Raw genomic sequence first — 17,363 nt, forward strand, 5'->3', positions numbered from 1 at the left:
CATATGTTTAGAGAAAACACATACATTTCAATGCTATCTTGAATTAGAATTCTTCCGTGTACTCAGGCCCACATGTATCATCTGAAAAAAAATCTTATATGCCTTATTCATCAGCAATAGATTTTATAGAATTTCCTTTTACACTACTGAAAGAAAACATGGCATTTTCAACTATTACAGCGAATACTCGGACAATGCAGCACTACAGCTCTATCTTACTGTTAGAATTTGTAAACAAAATCACGCTCACACTGTGACTTTCACCCATGCCACTGAATTTTTCTCTTCTTTGACCAAGGAGGAGGTGAGGGAATGCCAACAGAGCTTTACTCTAACTTCTTATTTTCTTCTGTGGGCATACAGACCCTCCTCGGTACATCAGTGAAATGCCTGAATGCAGTTTCTTCAATGTTTCTCAATATATGTATTTTTTTTATCTTGGCCCCATCTACCTAGGTCATACGGGTACAGCTTCTAAATGATGAACTTGCCTTGCGAAAAGGAAAACCTGCCTTTTGGTTTGTTTTGCTAGATAGCCGATCAGCATGAGCAACGTCTGAAAATAATTCTGGGGAAACTCCTTAAACCCCAACCATGAATTGAAATACGAGCATCTATATTCAGAAAAGCAGAAAACAAAAGAAGCAGCCTTTTTTTCATATAAATAATAACCATGTTATCATAATAAATATTATATATTTATATATATATAAAAATACAATACCCCCCCCCCCCCCTAAATAAATTAAAACCGTGTTATCAAAATGGCCGTACTCGGTTAGTCTACAGGTTCACCTAGCCTGGTAATCTTTCCTTGTGATGGTTAATAGAGGACGCCTTGGGCAGAGCACAGGGATACAGCAAGCAGAAGCTAATACCTTCCTAGAATACCCTCCTAATCTTCAACAAGTCACGGCTCAGACTTCCCATCTGACAGATCCAAGACTTTTCATATATTACCAACAAAGAGGAATAAACTTTACATAAGATAAATACTATGCTTTGATGTTGAGAGTAACTGTTGATGAATAGAATATGTGAAAATAATGTGAAAAAACCACGTACGCATGACATTAGCTCTCCTGTTCACTGTTACCAGAAGACATTTACCCCCTGAGCTTCACCAGCATCCCTGAAACAGGGCTATTGTCCTCACCACCACCAGCATCCTGCAGTTTGGAGGTGGTGAGGTCTTGTTGGGTGACCTAGCTCCTTTCACCACCAACCCAGGACTGAAGAGGGAAAACCACAATACACCTCTCCCGATGTTCAATACCAAGTCATAATCACCCCTTGTTGCTTCTTAAACGTTGGTGAAACTTACGCCTACTAAGATTAACCACGTTACTCAGTTCTCGTCATTATCATTTTAATATTGCACTAGGAAGAAAATGAAACTGCCATATGGTGGAATTAACATGTCAGACATCTGTTAACTCCCTCTTATGGAAAAACAAAGCACTTTAATATATTTACAGAGTAAGCAAGCTGATAGCTACTTGTAATCGATGAAGATATTAAATTAAGTCTTTTGCTCCACATTGTAGGATGTTCTTTAGAGGCTTACCTCTAAAGACTTACCTGCATAACACTGAAAAAATAGAGAATGGCCTCTATTTCTGTGGGGACTGATAGCACTAGAAAAACTACTGCAAAAGTTTAAATGCCAAGGTCAGTTAGAATTACAGAGGAGGCACTGCCACAACTGATTTGCAAATTGAAAACACTGGGCTGATCTCAGCCGTTTATGTCTATTTATGTCTAATTTATGTCAGATTTATGTCTAATTAGATTAATACAATACTTTGAAAACATTTTTTTAAACACAGATCTGGTTTGAAATTTCATTTTGAATCTTTTTTTTCCCAAATTTGCCTGAACTTAACAATAAAGAATAAAAAAAGAGAAAGAAACAGAAATAGCTTTGAACAAAATATTTTCTTTTGTTCTTGTTATGTTGCTGATAAAAATGGAAAACCTGTTTTGGGTCATACCAAATGATTCTTCCAGCAATCATTTCATTGAAGAAAACAATAATCACAACCTGACCCTGCCACTTGTGTGTATGATTTTAACCATGATCGCCATTTCATACGGAAAAACGTGACAACTGCCTTTATGTCTCATTTAATTGTAATATGGCTGTTTGGATTACTCTAGAAAAGAAGTTTTTTACACTATTCCTGTACACAGTGATTCAAGCCACCCAGCACCTACCTCAGGGAGAGGATATGTTAATGTTAATGACAATATCAGGGAAATATTTTAAATGTTCACGTTATCGGAGCTGCAACTGGAGATCACTATAAAAGTGTAACTAAAGAAATATGTTTATACACTCAAATACATAAGCAAATATTTGTAATTTTTAGGAGGCAACACACATCTAGCTACTACTGCTATCCTACACTATGGCATGATATACGAAGGTATTGATAATGCTTCTCCATGGATTAAATCAGTTAATTAGGAAGTCCATCACACCTAGAGAAAATGTATTCAGACTGTCATATCTATGCCTCTGAGAGCCTGGAATTAAACAACTAAGTCTTAGTATTAATGTAAGGAATTATCAGCTTTACTGAACACATTTGGTCTAGATGGATCCCCCCGAAGGATTCAGTAAACCTCCTGACAATGTCAGTGCAGTCGTGGCCTCATGAAACGTGAAGGCTGGATCTACACTTGTTTTCCCAAAATATGACCAGAGATAGAAAGAAAGAAGGGGGAGTATTTTCTTAGGACTTTATGCTTATTAACACCAACACACTTGAGAAAGTCATGAGAGAATCCTGATAGGAAAAGCAAATGATCAACTCTGGGATCTACAGGTCAGTGGAGACACCTATGGCTACATGGACATCAGAATCTCACTCGTGCTGTTCCTGGCTTTATCACAGCATCTGCTCAGCATGGGTACTAATGCCCTGCTTTGAAAACCTGAAAATAATATGCAAGTGTCATTTAAGGTATGTCTAAGGCTACCGATTCTGACCTCATCTTTTTTTTTTTTTTTTTTAAGCATGAAAATGTCAGAATCAATGTGTTCTCTATATTTATAGTGTTATGCTGGGGGCTGAGCAAAACCTTGTGCGAGCTGATGAGCATTTCAAAAACCCTGTCAACCTCTTCAGTCCTTCTTCTTGAAGTATCCACCCACAAAATCCCAGACATTTAGTACGTGGCTAGATTCAAGGCTGTCGCAAAATAATACAGTACATTATACCCCCGCGTGTTTTGTTCCCCGTGCGAGCCTTTTTCCTTCCCGGACCTGAGGGTATGCAGCTCCACGCCATCTCTTTGCACGGGCTTCCTCCCACATCAGCTCTTCTCTTTCCAGAACCGCTTCTGATTTACCTGCTACACATTCCCCTAAAACCTGGTACTTCTGTGTTTCTAGAGACAGACATAATCCTTAACAATCTATCCGAACACATCAAAGCCGTTAATGGATTTCATCCTCATCCCATCGCCACCTCACAGCAGGAGGCACTCCGTTATTTATTAATGGAGATGAACTGGAGGAAGATGGTATCATTTCCCCCAGGTCTTGACACAAACCCTGGCCTCTGATTTTTGTTTAATTGGTCAGTATATTGTCTTATCCTCCAGAGTGGATTTTAAGGAAATGGTTCCTATTTCTCAGTCCATGTTTCCATGCACTTCTAGGAGCAAGGGGGTATAGTTAGATCCACGGGATAACTTCAGTTCTCCTCTTCATCAACAAAGATGTCTCTGCCCTTGGGAGAAACTGGCAAGTCTCATCGTTTTCTTCCTGAAGTCACTTCACTGTCACTGTCCACTTCTGAACTAAAAAAATCCCAATCTAAAAACTTCATCTGGCTTTTATAAGTTTGTGTGTGTATATACTTATATATATGCTCACAAAACACAACTGCAAAAGAGGGACATTTCAACACAGAGCAGTTAAAATAAAGGAAAAGTATGCAAAGAAATAATACACTGCCTGCATTCAAAATTAATTGTAACAGAATTGCAAGTCTCCTAGGTAAAGAGCTTGGAGACATAACTATTAGAAAGTATCTAAGTCTGAAGCAATGTCTGTATCGAAACAAAACGTAAGCACCAGATCAATTCAGATCAATTGCAGACTACCAAATGGAGCCAAATACTTAAAGACAACTTTAGCTAACGGATTAAATTAAACAAATTATAAAAAAGTATTGATTTGTTCAAGACAGACATCAGATTTTGGTACTACCCAGAGAAAAGGAAAAAAAAAGGAAAGGCAAATGTGTTTTGAATAAACCTTCCATACTAACTTATTAACTGAACATAATCCCAAGAATTATTTCATTACAGAAGGTGATGTGCAGTCTATGAAACTGGCGTGCCTGTGAGTGGAGCTTTGCTCTTAATAACAGTAAGTGAGCAGCAAGGTTTTGCACACTACTGTCACTGCCAAGTTTAGAGGAAACCTCCAGTATATGCTACGGCTGTATCACCTACATTTTGAAACGTTCTGATACACACCTGAGGTTCAACGAAACGTCAGACCACATACTGTGGTAGACGGGTCTTTGCCAGCCATATGTAAAAGCACACCGAACACTACAACCTGTAGTAATTAACCTTAGCGGCTCTCAGGCACATACTGCACGAAAACTACTGCAGTTGCTGCTCGCTGCGGCAGCAGGGCTGGTGCTTTGCTGTGATGTGCATCAGAGAGGAGAGCTGCACCCCAAGTCAAACTGCTTTCCTCTCCCCTCTTGCACATAATCATAGGAATCGACAAGCAATTACATAGGAATTGTACACTAAAGTGAAGGCATAGAATGTGTTATTTTGTGCTTTCTGAAAGGAAATGGCGTGAGCCGAGTATGTAAAACACACAGCACTTCAGTTGGAAATTCACCAAAGGAAACGGTGAAGGAGATCTTCAGGCTTCCCGCAGCTCCGGCAAGCGGTAAGGGTGCTGGAAGACCATCGCTTTCCCTTCCCAGGAGAACAGCGGCTCTCGGATACGGTGCGAGGGTTCCTATCCTGCAAGCCCACACCAGACCAGCGCCCTCTGTAACCCCCAGGCCTGCTGAGCCAGCCCAAACGCCGAAAAGCACCTCACAGCCCCGTGACCATACGGTTATGGGTCACCTGCTCTGCAACAGCTTCTTGTTCCACCTGGGCAAGACGATCCTCGTTCCGTACAACCCCGGGGCAGCGATGTCTGTTTAGCGTGCTGAGGGGCGCCAAGGGGAGCGGCGGGCGGACGCAGAGCACCCGGCAGAACTAAGCACCGCTGCGTGCGAGGGGACCCCTCCTGCCAAAGCGGTTGGAAGAAGGAGCCCATGAGCACTAGGGAAAGATTTCTCCAACAAAAATCACTGTTTTGTTGTGGCTCAGTCTGGGTGTGACTTTGCTTAGCAACCGTAAGTACCGTGTCCTGTATCACGCAAAAGGTTGTTTTAGTAATACTATGGTGCTAACGGGACATGAGCAATGTATCAGGAAAAAAAGAAAAGCAGCGTGCTATGGAAAAACCACTGGTATCAATATTATGTTTGCTTTACTTCACCATATTGAAAATTGTAATGAGTCAGGATTTGAGACTAGATAACACCAATCTGGGTTACACACACACACCCCACTCACCCCCAATAAAGTTAACTTTGTAATAAACGAGCTTGGTCATTTGAACATGAAAGAATGACAAAATCGAAGCTGCAAGAGGCCTCAGATCCTTTTTTCCCAAATTGAACTTAAGAACAAATTCTGGTTTGCAACCAATTAATCAACAATTTAGACAAGTGTCTTGACGTTCTTTGGATACTAACCATGTTGTAATTTAATTTACAAACACTTTTTACCTTTCCCTGTGCATACACACTGCAGGGGGTATTTTCAAAGCAGTGCTCCAGGTTTTAGCCATATCCCGCTGGCTGGCTGGAAACTGCGTGGTTTGGCTTCCTTTTTTGAGGGGCTGGAACCCCACCCCACCAGGATGGTGCCTCCTGAAGCTGATCTGCAGCAGAGCTAAAGAGAAAGCAGCCCAGGCAGAAGTCGGTTTTCTCTGGATTGTACAGTGCAGGAGACACGGAGCATCACTGCTGGTCACGTCCAGGCATTTTTCCACCTGGACTTTCCCAAGCAGCTGGTGAAGATTTGCCTTCGGTGGCCCAGAGTGCTACAAACCTGGATAAACCCGTCCTCTAACAAATGCTAAGAACGACTCACAGCGAGTCTTATCCTCTAAGCTTGATGCAAAGCCCTGGTTTCAGAGGCAAAATTCTCTGTAAACTACAAAGCTATTGACGATCGCTATTATTTAGGAGTTCAATAGCAAGGCTACATGCACAAAAGCGTGTATGTCTTAAGTAGCTGACGTACACATTAAGGCCACTCTGTTAGAGTATCTCTAGAGATAAATGCCTTAGGATAAGATTTTCAAAAACATTGAAGTAATATAGAAACACTGATGAATTTGAGGGAACTTTTAAAAACCTTACCCTAAGCACACATTCCCTTTGATTTTCTTTTTAGTCCTTGCTTTTTAAACACAAACCAGAGGAAAACATGGCTCTGCGATACACAGCAGATCAGGATGGGCAGCAGAACTCACGCAATTTAACTTCTCTGGCAGCTTAATGTCCTCGAAATCTTTATGCCAAAGAGATATTTGAATTGTTTAAGGGATTCAGTATTTATTAAGAGGGACAGACAGACAACCATGCAATCACATAAGTCATACTTGGAAGCAACAAACCAATGAGCCAACCCAACACACAAAAGTGCAGAACGCTGCTTGTCTACAGCCCCCGTATTTGTATCACTTCAGTGCTCCAGTAGAAGAACCTGTATTCAATATGCAAATTCTTTGCAGAAGAATGGGAAAGTCAGGTGGGATCAGGTAGAAAATACTAAAACATAGGTAGAGAATTTTAGTGTTCACTGTATCCTATTTCAATTTTTCTGAGATTCTACTTGAGCATCGGTATTAACTAACAATTATGTTTTAAAAGAAAATTTAAAAGAAAAGAAAATAATTCTGTTTTAAAAGAATTAACTGAATTTTAAAAATCACTAGAAGAAACTAAAAATGCATGGTATGATATTTTAAACAGACAAATAAACAAAAAGGGCAAAACAAGGGCATAGGTTTCATGCACCTAGCTATTTTTTCATCTACCTGCAATTAAAACACAAGCACTTCCACAATTACATTGGCGTTGACATCCTACCGCAAATGAGATTTGTCCTTAACACTTGAATTCCCCAGGTCCTGTCACCCAGTGAGTGTGTATGGGCACCGAGCGCGGTGGCGCTGGAAGCTGCAGGATTCACTTTACACTAGTGAGCATCTGTTGAGTCAAATCCTTGTGATTTACCAGACCCCGGAGGAAGAGCCTTGCCTGCTGGGGCCGATGAACTACAGACTGGCTGTGACAGTGCAGAGGAAGAAGTGGCAGCAGCGCAAAGGCATGGAAAGAACATGAGCCCTGACTATAAGAACAGGCATTGCAAACCATACAGTGGCTAATCTCAAACCGGGATGGGTGGAAAACACTCTTCCTCCTGTCAGCGACGTTGATTTAATGATTAGTGTGTCTCCATAAATTATTTTCACATTTACCATCCTGTGTAAAGGTCATGTACTGAACAACCATTCTTAAAATTGAACTCTTTCCATGGAAAACACCTTTTTCAAATGTTTGGGTTTATTTGGCAGGTATAGATGAACCAAGGCTGTCATTGTCCCTGCTGCTGTGAATACCATTTAAATCCGCTGCTTCATGTAAAGCAACACACCTTTCACCTGATGTATGCCCTCCAAGGCACTGACCAAATTTCAGCTCATCAATTTAATATGAAGTCAATTTAATTCTGCTTGACCAAAAATCAGTGCCTATTGTTCCAAAACATGCAATCATCTCACAGTATATTGCAATTGCTGGTTAAGCGGCTTAGTGTTATAGATAAGAGCCCACTCTGATAAGAACAAAGAGGACTGCCAGGATCCTTTATGAAAAATAAAAAAAAAAGCTATTTTGCACACAACTTTCAGAAACGGTTCCCAGCGCATGAGGGCAGAGGCTGCTCTGCGCCTGGGCTGTCATAATCAAATCCTTAGAAATGGATGGGGAATGAGCATATTATTTTTGATTTACTATCTCTTCATTTATGATTTCCAGTTAATACAGATCCACAAAACCATGCCAAAGAGATATAAAGGCCTGATTTTGCTATCCTAATTCAAGCAAAACCCCTACTCAAAGTTCTTTTGAAGCCTTTCCACTTCTGCTAGCTCTTGCAATTTTTATTGCAAGCCTTGCAGTACTTCATGCTTTGCTTAACATTCTGGCTCCTGGAGTTACACGACGTGTGGATCTCCTTTATTTTCAATGTTAAAAGAAGTTTATCACCCTCATGATTGACTAGAAAACCTTGCAAATGAGACTTTTTTTAAAAAACGTCAAAAATAAAAGAGAGAAAGAAGAAAGAATGTAACTATTATTTTGCTGAATAACTTAATAAAAGAGGATGATATTCTTGGAACAAATTCATGATTTCTGAGCCCCAGTGCATATTTAAGGCTCCCCAAAAGAAGTAAGCAACATATAGCTGCATATTTTCACTTAACAGAAGTCCTGTTCTTGTAAAACTTAAGGTTGGGGATTTCTTTTCAAGCTCATAAAGGTATGCAGAACTTTGAGCCTCCTCCTGTCCAGCGTGGGGGCAGCCAAGGAGCTCTCCTGCAGTCCTCAGCTCCTGTGCCACTGGCCTAGGTTCCTCTAAGTGTCAACAGCAAAGTGGGAAGCAAAGTAGATAAAAGCTCTCATCGACCACCCAGCTGATGGCGATTTTGCACCAGCTGCTCAAGTGGGACAAACTGGGCAGCCCAGTCCTTAAACTGCCTACTCCAGAGTCTGCTGTAAGCTATACGGTGACCCTAGGGGACAGCTGCAGTGCAGGGGGTGCTATCTGAAGAGCAAATAGATCAAAAACCAGGCAGTAAATTATCCTTCCTATGATGGATGCAAATCCACATGTTGCTTGTTAACATTGAGTGCAATGCTTTCTTTATTTCCCTCTTCCTCCCACCTCCTAATTTCCTCTTTATTTTTTTTTCCCCTTCTCCTTACCTGATACCTTTTGTTTATTCTGTAAGCTATTTGAGGCAGGGGCTGTCACTTCCTATGTGTTTACGCAGTGCCTTGCATGAAGGCTGACAGCTCTAGATGCCCTTATAATCAAAGGGGTGGAGTGGTGGGGGGTGGGATTTTTAAGGCACTAAGGAAAATGAGGCATTCACCTACCATTGACGTTCAATAGGCTTCGAGTACCTTTCTCCCCTTTGAAAAATCTACATCTCCAAGTATAATAATTAAGATGTCTGTCATCAGCAAAACACCCATTGTTAAAATATGACACAGCCTCCAAGTAGGGAAAACCTTCAGTTAGAGCAGAGTCACTAACAAAAAGCACCTTTTTTTCACGAAGCACCAAGACCTCATTTGTCTAAAATCGTGCACCACAGTACTCAACATACTTTCTGGAAGTATCATGTCTATCTTGTATGATATATTGCATTAGTTAGATATATGCTGAGAAGCACATACACCATCAATTTAAGCACTAACATTGTAGGTTTTTAAAAAGAACATTTCCTATAAATAGAGACTGAAATGATCTTCTTTAAGTATTGTATTCTTTAATTGAATTCAATACCTCTGCAAATGGAGCAAACAATCTCCGACTGATTAGATCATTTGCTTCTATTCTATTTCAGACATGCACTGGTTTGCAGTAATGTAAGGTTTTTTCATTAGCAATTGCTGTTCAGCTACATGTTTTCTTCAGTAACCTAATTAATGCTAGGAAGGTAACTTTTCTTCTTGTGCATTACAGTATGTCAATGTAGTTGACACTCTTGCAGAGGTTATATATAAATAACAATAAGAAAAAAATGTAAAGGGCAAAAATGAAAGGGAATGCAGAAATTAGCAGTAGATTTTGCATGAGGTAGTGAGTGCCTTCATCTCCCTGTGACACCAAGATGGAAAGTGACTACTTAGCACCCTGAAGGACAGACCTGTGGGAGTCTTATGGGTCACCAGCATCGAAATTACTGCATGCAAGTAGAATAAGAAAATGTGTATTAATGAAGAGAAGATATTATGTCCTTAATTTGATTCAGTAGATTCGTAGGTCTGAGTCTGTTGCATGAATAACAGCAACCTGCAGACAGATTTCACCTTTGACTTCGGGATGTTATCAATCTCTTTAAATCAAATCACAGGCCTGATTGCAAACTGCGTTCCAGTGCAGTCCCTGACTAATTAAGCATATAGTCGTAATGACAAGACAAATCCTACCGGGCAGGATGTTTAGACATAGCTGAAGTCAACCGCTGTGTATTATTAATGGCCAGAAGGGCTCAGTTACATACTCGGGGTGCCATGTGCTGTAACGACACCAACGCTGAATGCTTTCCTCAGAAATATTGATTTCAGGCTCTCATATACCGAGTTTCAAATGAGCTGCATCGAGTATTAGCACCGGCCGGGCTAACAGGTGAGAGCTTGATCCAAACCTTCACCCTCAGAACATGCTTTGGCAAGATGCTGTGCACATCTGGATGCCCCTGGGGCCTGCCTGAGGCGTGTGATGGTGGGACATTAAAGAGCAAGTGCTCACAGGGCTGGGGTGTAGCCCCTTTAGCCAGAAGAGGATACGGGAACGGTACAGTTGTACCGAGGTCACTCTGCTCCAGTGGCAGGGAGGTGCTCTAAACCCATGGTGTAGATGCTCTGATAAAATCTGGAAGGGCGACCCCTTATTTCAGGAGCCAGAGTCTAGACACAGAAAATCTCTGGCAGGTTGTTTTGCCTAAGTGTTTGTTTCCATCTTCAGAAAAAATTACACCTCTCCACAGCTGTTAGCTTAAGAAACCTTTTCCTTCCCCAAATATGCCATTGGAACACCTCAAAAAGAAAAATCTTAGTGGCTAAACATCCAAATAAGTGTCTAAATCATACTGGGGAATATTCCTGGAAACTGAGACCAGCTGGCAAAGCAACCGTCCCAGTAAACTCCCACTGCCCGCAGACCGTGCAAGGTGCCAACTGGGAATGGTCCCTGCGATGTGCGATGTTCTTCCTCCCAAAGTGTGCCTGGGAGTTACTTGAGAGAGTGGCAGAGGCCAAAAGCATGCTGGCCACCGTTAGAACAGTTTAACTCAGTTTAACTATAATTTAGTAGCATTAATTCAGCCCAAATTCTTCCACGCTGTGAGGATGTCCTGCACTTTTAGATGCAGAACTTCCTCTGAGTAAATTTGATGAAGTTTTACATTGCATTGCTGCAAGTACTGAGATCAGACTACTTGGACAATAAAGTGTGAGATACTACTTACAACAGAATTAATAATAATTTAATGCCTATTTAATAAAAATACTCTAGCTTACTACAAAGATCATTAAAAGATCTGCAAGTTACAGTCTACAATGGATGCCTTTTTTTGGAGGCGGCTGGTTCCACGTACCCATAGTTGGGTTTTAGTTGCCCTCCCCCCTCCCTTCTTTTTCTTTCCCTTTGGATTTTCATGCACTTTACATAAACAAGAAAAATGCATTAAACCCGTGTGTGTTTGAAAATACAAGTAAAAATACTTTTTTTAAAAAAGCTCACCTTTAAATGAAATGTTCAGGTTCAGAGTAGAAAGTGTATAAAAATACTACAGACAGAGAAGCTGAAGTGTCAGGTCTGATGCCCTGATCAAATTCCAAGCGTGAGTTGAGGTTTCACAGAGAAAACAGGCAACTTGAACTCAGCCATCCCACCTAATCAGCCTGTTCGCCTCCATTCTTGACAGAATTAACCTCATTCATCACGTTGTGCTCCTGTTCCTCCCTACGGCTCGTGACACTTTCTTTTCTCCTTTTCCTACCTCAGGATCTCAGGGCACACAAGCATGTGAGCCTGGTCAACAGAGGAAAAGCTCTTGGCAATCTGTTTTTTGTTGGTGGTGGTTGGGTGGGTGTTTTTTTTCGGGTGGTTGGTTTTTTTTAAGACAGAATAAATATAAAAGGAACTGCCTCCCTGCCACCTGAATGTCCTGGCAAATTTTAAGTTTTTAAAGCACAAAGTCTTTATGCTGTTACTCAGAGTAGCCACAGGATGAAGGTACTTAATTCTCTCACCTGTTTTTCCCCCCTTCCTTTTCCTGATAATTAAATTCCCCCACATATTATACCGAGATCCCGACAAAACCTGAAAGCTACTGAACGTATCACTAAATTCATGAGACACAAATAACCTCAACCAAGAGTCGACAACAGCCTCTGACCGGGAGCCTGATCTCCCGGGGACCAGAGTGCTCTTAATTCCTCCTGCTGCCACTTGCCTCTTATGAGGAATTCTGCCCGAGAAGATAATCACGGGACCAGAGAAAGTGCCAGTTCCTGCTTTTCCCACCTCTTCCACCTTCTAGTCCTTTCCTTGTTCCCTCTTCAAACTCGGTATCTGTTCTCTATCTTACGGAGAAAGCCATCACTTCATTTCAATCTCTCTAATCCCACACATCCTGCGTTCCTATGCTGAAAATAATCAATATCAGCCATCGAAGGAAGGAAGGGTATTTCAAAATCACACTGCTATGAAGATGGGTGACGGGGCAATCCACCTCAGCACAAGAAAAATCTGAATGGCTAAGTTTGCCTAATTGAGAACAGCAGAGCTCTTCCTTCCCCTCCACATGCTGATCAACATTGCATCCACCAGCCACGTACGGCACAGAACTTTCACCTGCAAGTCATGCGGTTCTCCAACGGGAACCATTTCATCTGCAGAGTGAATGCGATATAGGAAGCCACACTCAAAGACGGGAAAATATTTGCAAAAGGCGAGGAAGCCGACTAACCTGACCAATAGGTTCTTTTGTCGGGGTCTTTCCTCTTCTGGCGGTGCTCGTGGCCAGAGTGGTGGTTGTTTCCATGACTGACGTGGACATCTCAGACTGCATCGCGGTGGCTGTGGACTCAGTTGTCATAGAGGAAGGCACTTCACCAACAAGTCTCACGTTTCCTTCTATCACGATGTTGGCATCATTTTCTGCTGCCATATTCAGAACTTTCAAGCCATTGTAGTAAAGACCAGAGAGCTGGCCTTGGAAAGGGTGGCCACGTTCCTTGCCTCCAATTTTTATGGTTGCTTGGCTATTGAAGATTGTGAGCTGACGCCCTGTGAAGATAATATTGTACACATGCAAAAATGTTGACTGTGAACACTGTACTCTACACGAGTGATAACAGATTGTCATGGGGTGAATAATGAGAGCAATAAACTATAAGAAAAGGATTTGACTCATAATTCATTGCTTTTTAATGAGGTGTCCATGAAATGCATAAATTTTGAGAGCATTTGCATTTTTCTTAGTCTGCGAAGTTTTGGGATTGGTTTTTTGTGTTTGGTGTTTGTTGTTTTTTTTTTTTTTTTTTGCTAAAAGGCCAATCAAATATATTTACAAATGTATTTAGTACTACAAATGATACCCCTCTCCCTTTTACCTGAAAACAGTGTTAACATTTTTTGGCGTGTCAAGAATGCCAGGTTTCTACTCCTTAAGATTACTGTTTCTTGAAGTCTGCCAACATCTCAAAGGTTTTTTTCCACGAAATACAGCACAGGGCCTATAGCTTTAAGTATGTACATGTGAGTTTATGTATGTATAGACATATACGAATATGTATATACACACAGGGAGAGTTTACATATAAGCTAACAAGTCATTGGGTCAAGTGAATTTGAACGAATATGTTATGCAGTAATCTCTCTTATCTCTCTATCAGTGAATAAAATATTTCCGTCTTTAATTAAATGTTTCCTTTTTGTATTAAAATGTTTATTTTCCTTCAACATACACACTGAAAAGAAACACATGGTTCACGCTGAGTATCAGAGGCAGATTCAAAAATAGATGTCTGATTGGCTTTCAGCAAGGCTATCAATTAAAATAAAAGATTTTAGATGTAAAAGCGGCTTCAGAAATGACACACATACCAATGGAGAAATCATGGCACATTTCCATTAAACAGAGATATCCTCAGCAACAGTACCACTCTTAGTAAACAGAATAGTCACTTTAGCAGATTGGTTTCTGCTCACAAAAAGCATGCACACAACTTTAAGTTCTGTTTTAATTAGTGTTTGTTCCAAAATCCCCTTAGAAGGTTGCAAACGTTAAAGGGACTTCATTTTGATTGGCAATTCATATTGCCCACTATTTAAGATACCTACAGTTTAAACGAATTTTTTTTTTCAGGACCGTAATGAAGATATCATAACTACATATATATTTTAGTTAATAATTTAGATGCTGGAACGTGTAATATAATCTATGAATGATTTATAATTTTTGGTTAATGTTTGCTATGAGTACCTTCATAGATTGAGTTAGTGGATTATATTTAACAGTCCCTTTAACCTTAAGTTAACAGGGTAAGATTATTAAACAGCTGGTACCTCTAGAAACGTATAGAAATTATTATACAAGGTATGCAAATATTACTCTATATTTTACTTTTTTAAATTTGTTTTTAATTTAGTTTTACTGAAATTTATTTTTTATGTTTATTAGTGTTACAATGAAGTACTACTTGGTTATGTTCAAATTATTTTTTTATTTGAAGTTTTAATCAATGTTTTTTACCTTTGTCGAGTAGCCATTCATCAACTACTCGACCAAGTCGATATGGAATTCGCTGTCTAGCAATCGCCAGGCGCTCGTTATCATTGTTTCCTTTAAAGTTTAAAGAGACATTTCATTGGTTAAAATCTGTAAGGTCAAAGGTTAAAAGTTAATACTTAAAGCTTGAGCTATACAGTTGCCACATGATTTTTTGAATTTGGAATTTTAAAAAGTGCTACCTAGAACATTTCATGGTTCAGACTTTTCATTCATTCATTTATTTTATTTTAGCAAACAAAATTATTCCTATGTTAATTGAAAATTAGAAATCTGCATTTGAGCTAGGTTATTAAACTTATGTTATAGACAGACCCAAAAAACAAATTTAAACATCATCGAATGGCTTTACAAAAAATGATCATTGACCTCAGGGTTTTGTCTTTTTTGATGTTTCTTATTAACTAGTTAAACATGTTCAGGTGAAACAGTTTTAAGTTTTCAAAAGACATCCAACCTCTCACTCCAGGTTAGTCATTTAAAGAAGAACACCACCCTTAATCACCGTCTAAGGCACACTTGCTTCTGCTGTCTACTAAGAGACCTGCTGTAACTTATTTCCTAATCAGAAAAAACACATTCTTCTTCGCTTCATTTAAATTCATTCCAGAGATTCAAATGTACGGTACAGAACAGACCAGGGTATTCACCGCTTGTACATTCTCATAGGACACGTTGACAATGTCTTGAAGGAACACCAAGGCTTTGACAAAAGTGATGTGCTGAAAAGTAGCCTAGTTCTGAAACGTGCAAGCACCTTAAAATTTAGCGAGACCCCATCTGTAGTGGGGTTTCAGAAATTCAGAATTGGGCAATGCAAACCCCAAACTTGCCATATCTGCAGACCGTATCTATTCTCAGTCCATGCGGAGACTTTTGACTTTTTAAAATAAAACAATGAGATAAAATGAGGCTGATACAGTCAGTAAAATATCAGACGAGGAATAATTAGCAAATCACTTCAAATATTTTTTTCTAATGATAGTTTTCTGTGCTTGAATGACATAGGTGAGATCCCCCAGAAAACCATGTCTTCTACATAAAACTTAGCGGAACGGTGAACCTAAGTATTTCCTTCAACGTACAGGCTTTGGGAGGCAGTAGTATTTTAGATGAACAATACCTTTTTCTTCCATTGTATTGGTTCATATTAGTAAAGAACCTGAGAGATAAGAAGAGCCAGATGAGTAAAAAGCAGTCATTCCTAAGTCAGGTCCCAATCCAAAGTCAATCCTACGAGCTCCAACGCGCATACTTGCCTTGACTTCAAAACCCACCAACCAACCGAGTCCTGCATCTGCAGTGGAAATGTAAGTATAGGCTGCAGTAGCCCGGGTACTGCTCAGAAATACATTTTCTGGAGCTAGAAGAATCCTATTGCTAATTATCAAACCAAAGTATTACCCAAATTGAGAAAATCAAGGCTCAAGTTTGTCAGACAGTTATCCCCACTACCAGCACCACCAGACACAACAGGCTCGCAGGGCAGAATCTGTGCCATAGCCTCCAGAAAGAGCAGGATCAGCAGCTTCTGTGCCAAACTCCACGGCGGTTTGATGCAGACGCTCGCTCTGCAGCGATGTGAACTGCTGCTTTCCCCATGCCATGCCTCCCTCGTTTGGTTTAGCATGGACACGGCTTACTATGCCAGAAGCTGATCTATTTTCTTTTGAGAGGAGGTTCTTTTTTCTATTCACTTTCTAAAATAGAATTATAAGATGGTTTGGGTTGGAATGGACATTTGAAGATCATCTAGTCCAACCCTCCTGCTATGGGCAAGGGCATCTTTCACTAGCCCAGGTTGCTCAAAGCCCATTCAACCTGACCTTGCACACTTCCAACAGTGGGGCATCCACAGCTGCCCTGGACAACTGCAGAAGCTGGTGCCACAACTTCTCCAGGCAAATGCGCTATGTCAACTTCTATATGCATGTCAATATTAAAAAGTACATACGTGTATATATAAAAACATGCACATTTTTTTTCATACGTACTTTTTACTCTATTCCTAACTTTCAGGAACATTCTCTGAAAAGCAAAATTTTACTGAAGTTTTCCCTTTTCTGCCTTCCCAAGAAACTGTAAATTTAGAATAAAAGACTTCAGAACACAACTCCTGTGATGTTGTAAGAATACAGACTGTCTTAAGTATCTTTTTTTCCTGTTATGACCTTTAAAATTACAGTTCTTCATCCTGGGCTCCTTCACTTATTCTCGTGAATAAACAGAAATTTGAGAATTACAGGAAAAACATGAGGAATGCCAGTGATAACAAGGGAACAAATACAAGTAGTGTGATCTTACATGTTTCTGCTCTGGGTTTCTATCTTCAATTTAAAATAACTAAAATATATAACAGTGAGTTAATGCTTTCTATTCTTTGACAGCCAGTTACTTTTAACACTTATGTTTAGCTTTTCAATAGGATGTTTCTGCTGTTTTTTATTGAGGCATTATCAGGTGTTTCACTGAGTAAGTGAGAGAACGTCCTGTTTCCAAAAGGTTTCCTTTACTTGAAACATGTGAATCATGTGGTTTTGTTGCTGTTGGGTATGGTATTTTTTTGGTTTTGGGCTTGTTTTTGGTTTGGTTTTGTTTTGTTTTTTTTTTTTAAAGGGGGGGAATGGGCAGGATTATTCTATGCGATTTATAAGAAAAGGCT

The 17,363-nt window shown here is 40.1% G+C and overlaps 1 protein-coding gene across 26 annotated transcripts in view; it reads right to left on the reverse strand.

Moving 5' to 3' along the window:
* The window catches only part of NRXN1 (neurexin 1), a 730,254-nt gene that overhangs the window by 86,579 nt on the left and 626,312 nt on the right, over positions 1 to 17,363 (reverse strand). For 14 of the 26 annotated variants that reach the window (XM_037405528.1, XM_037405527.1, XM_037405523.1 and 11 more), the window contains 2 exons: positions 14,666 to 14,755; positions 12,878 to 13,197 (listed from right to left, as the gene is read on the reverse strand). In XM_037405528.1, the coding sequence (XP_037261425.1) occupies positions 12,878 to 13,197; positions 14,666 to 14,755 (410 nt within the window). The remainder of the gene's footprint in view (positions 1 to 12,877; positions 13,198 to 14,665; positions 14,756 to 17,363) is intronic. The other 12 variants (XM_037405538.1, XM_037405537.1, XM_037405535.1 and 9 more) reach the window with 1 other exon arrangement.

Source organism: Falco rusticolus, chromosome 12 (assembly GCF_015220075.1).
Source record: "Falco rusticolus isolate bFalRus1 chromosome 12, bFalRus1.pri, whole genome shotgun sequence".
NCBI classification, from domain to species: domain Eukaryota; kingdom Metazoa; phylum Chordata; class Aves; order Falconiformes; family Falconidae; genus Falco; species Falco rusticolus.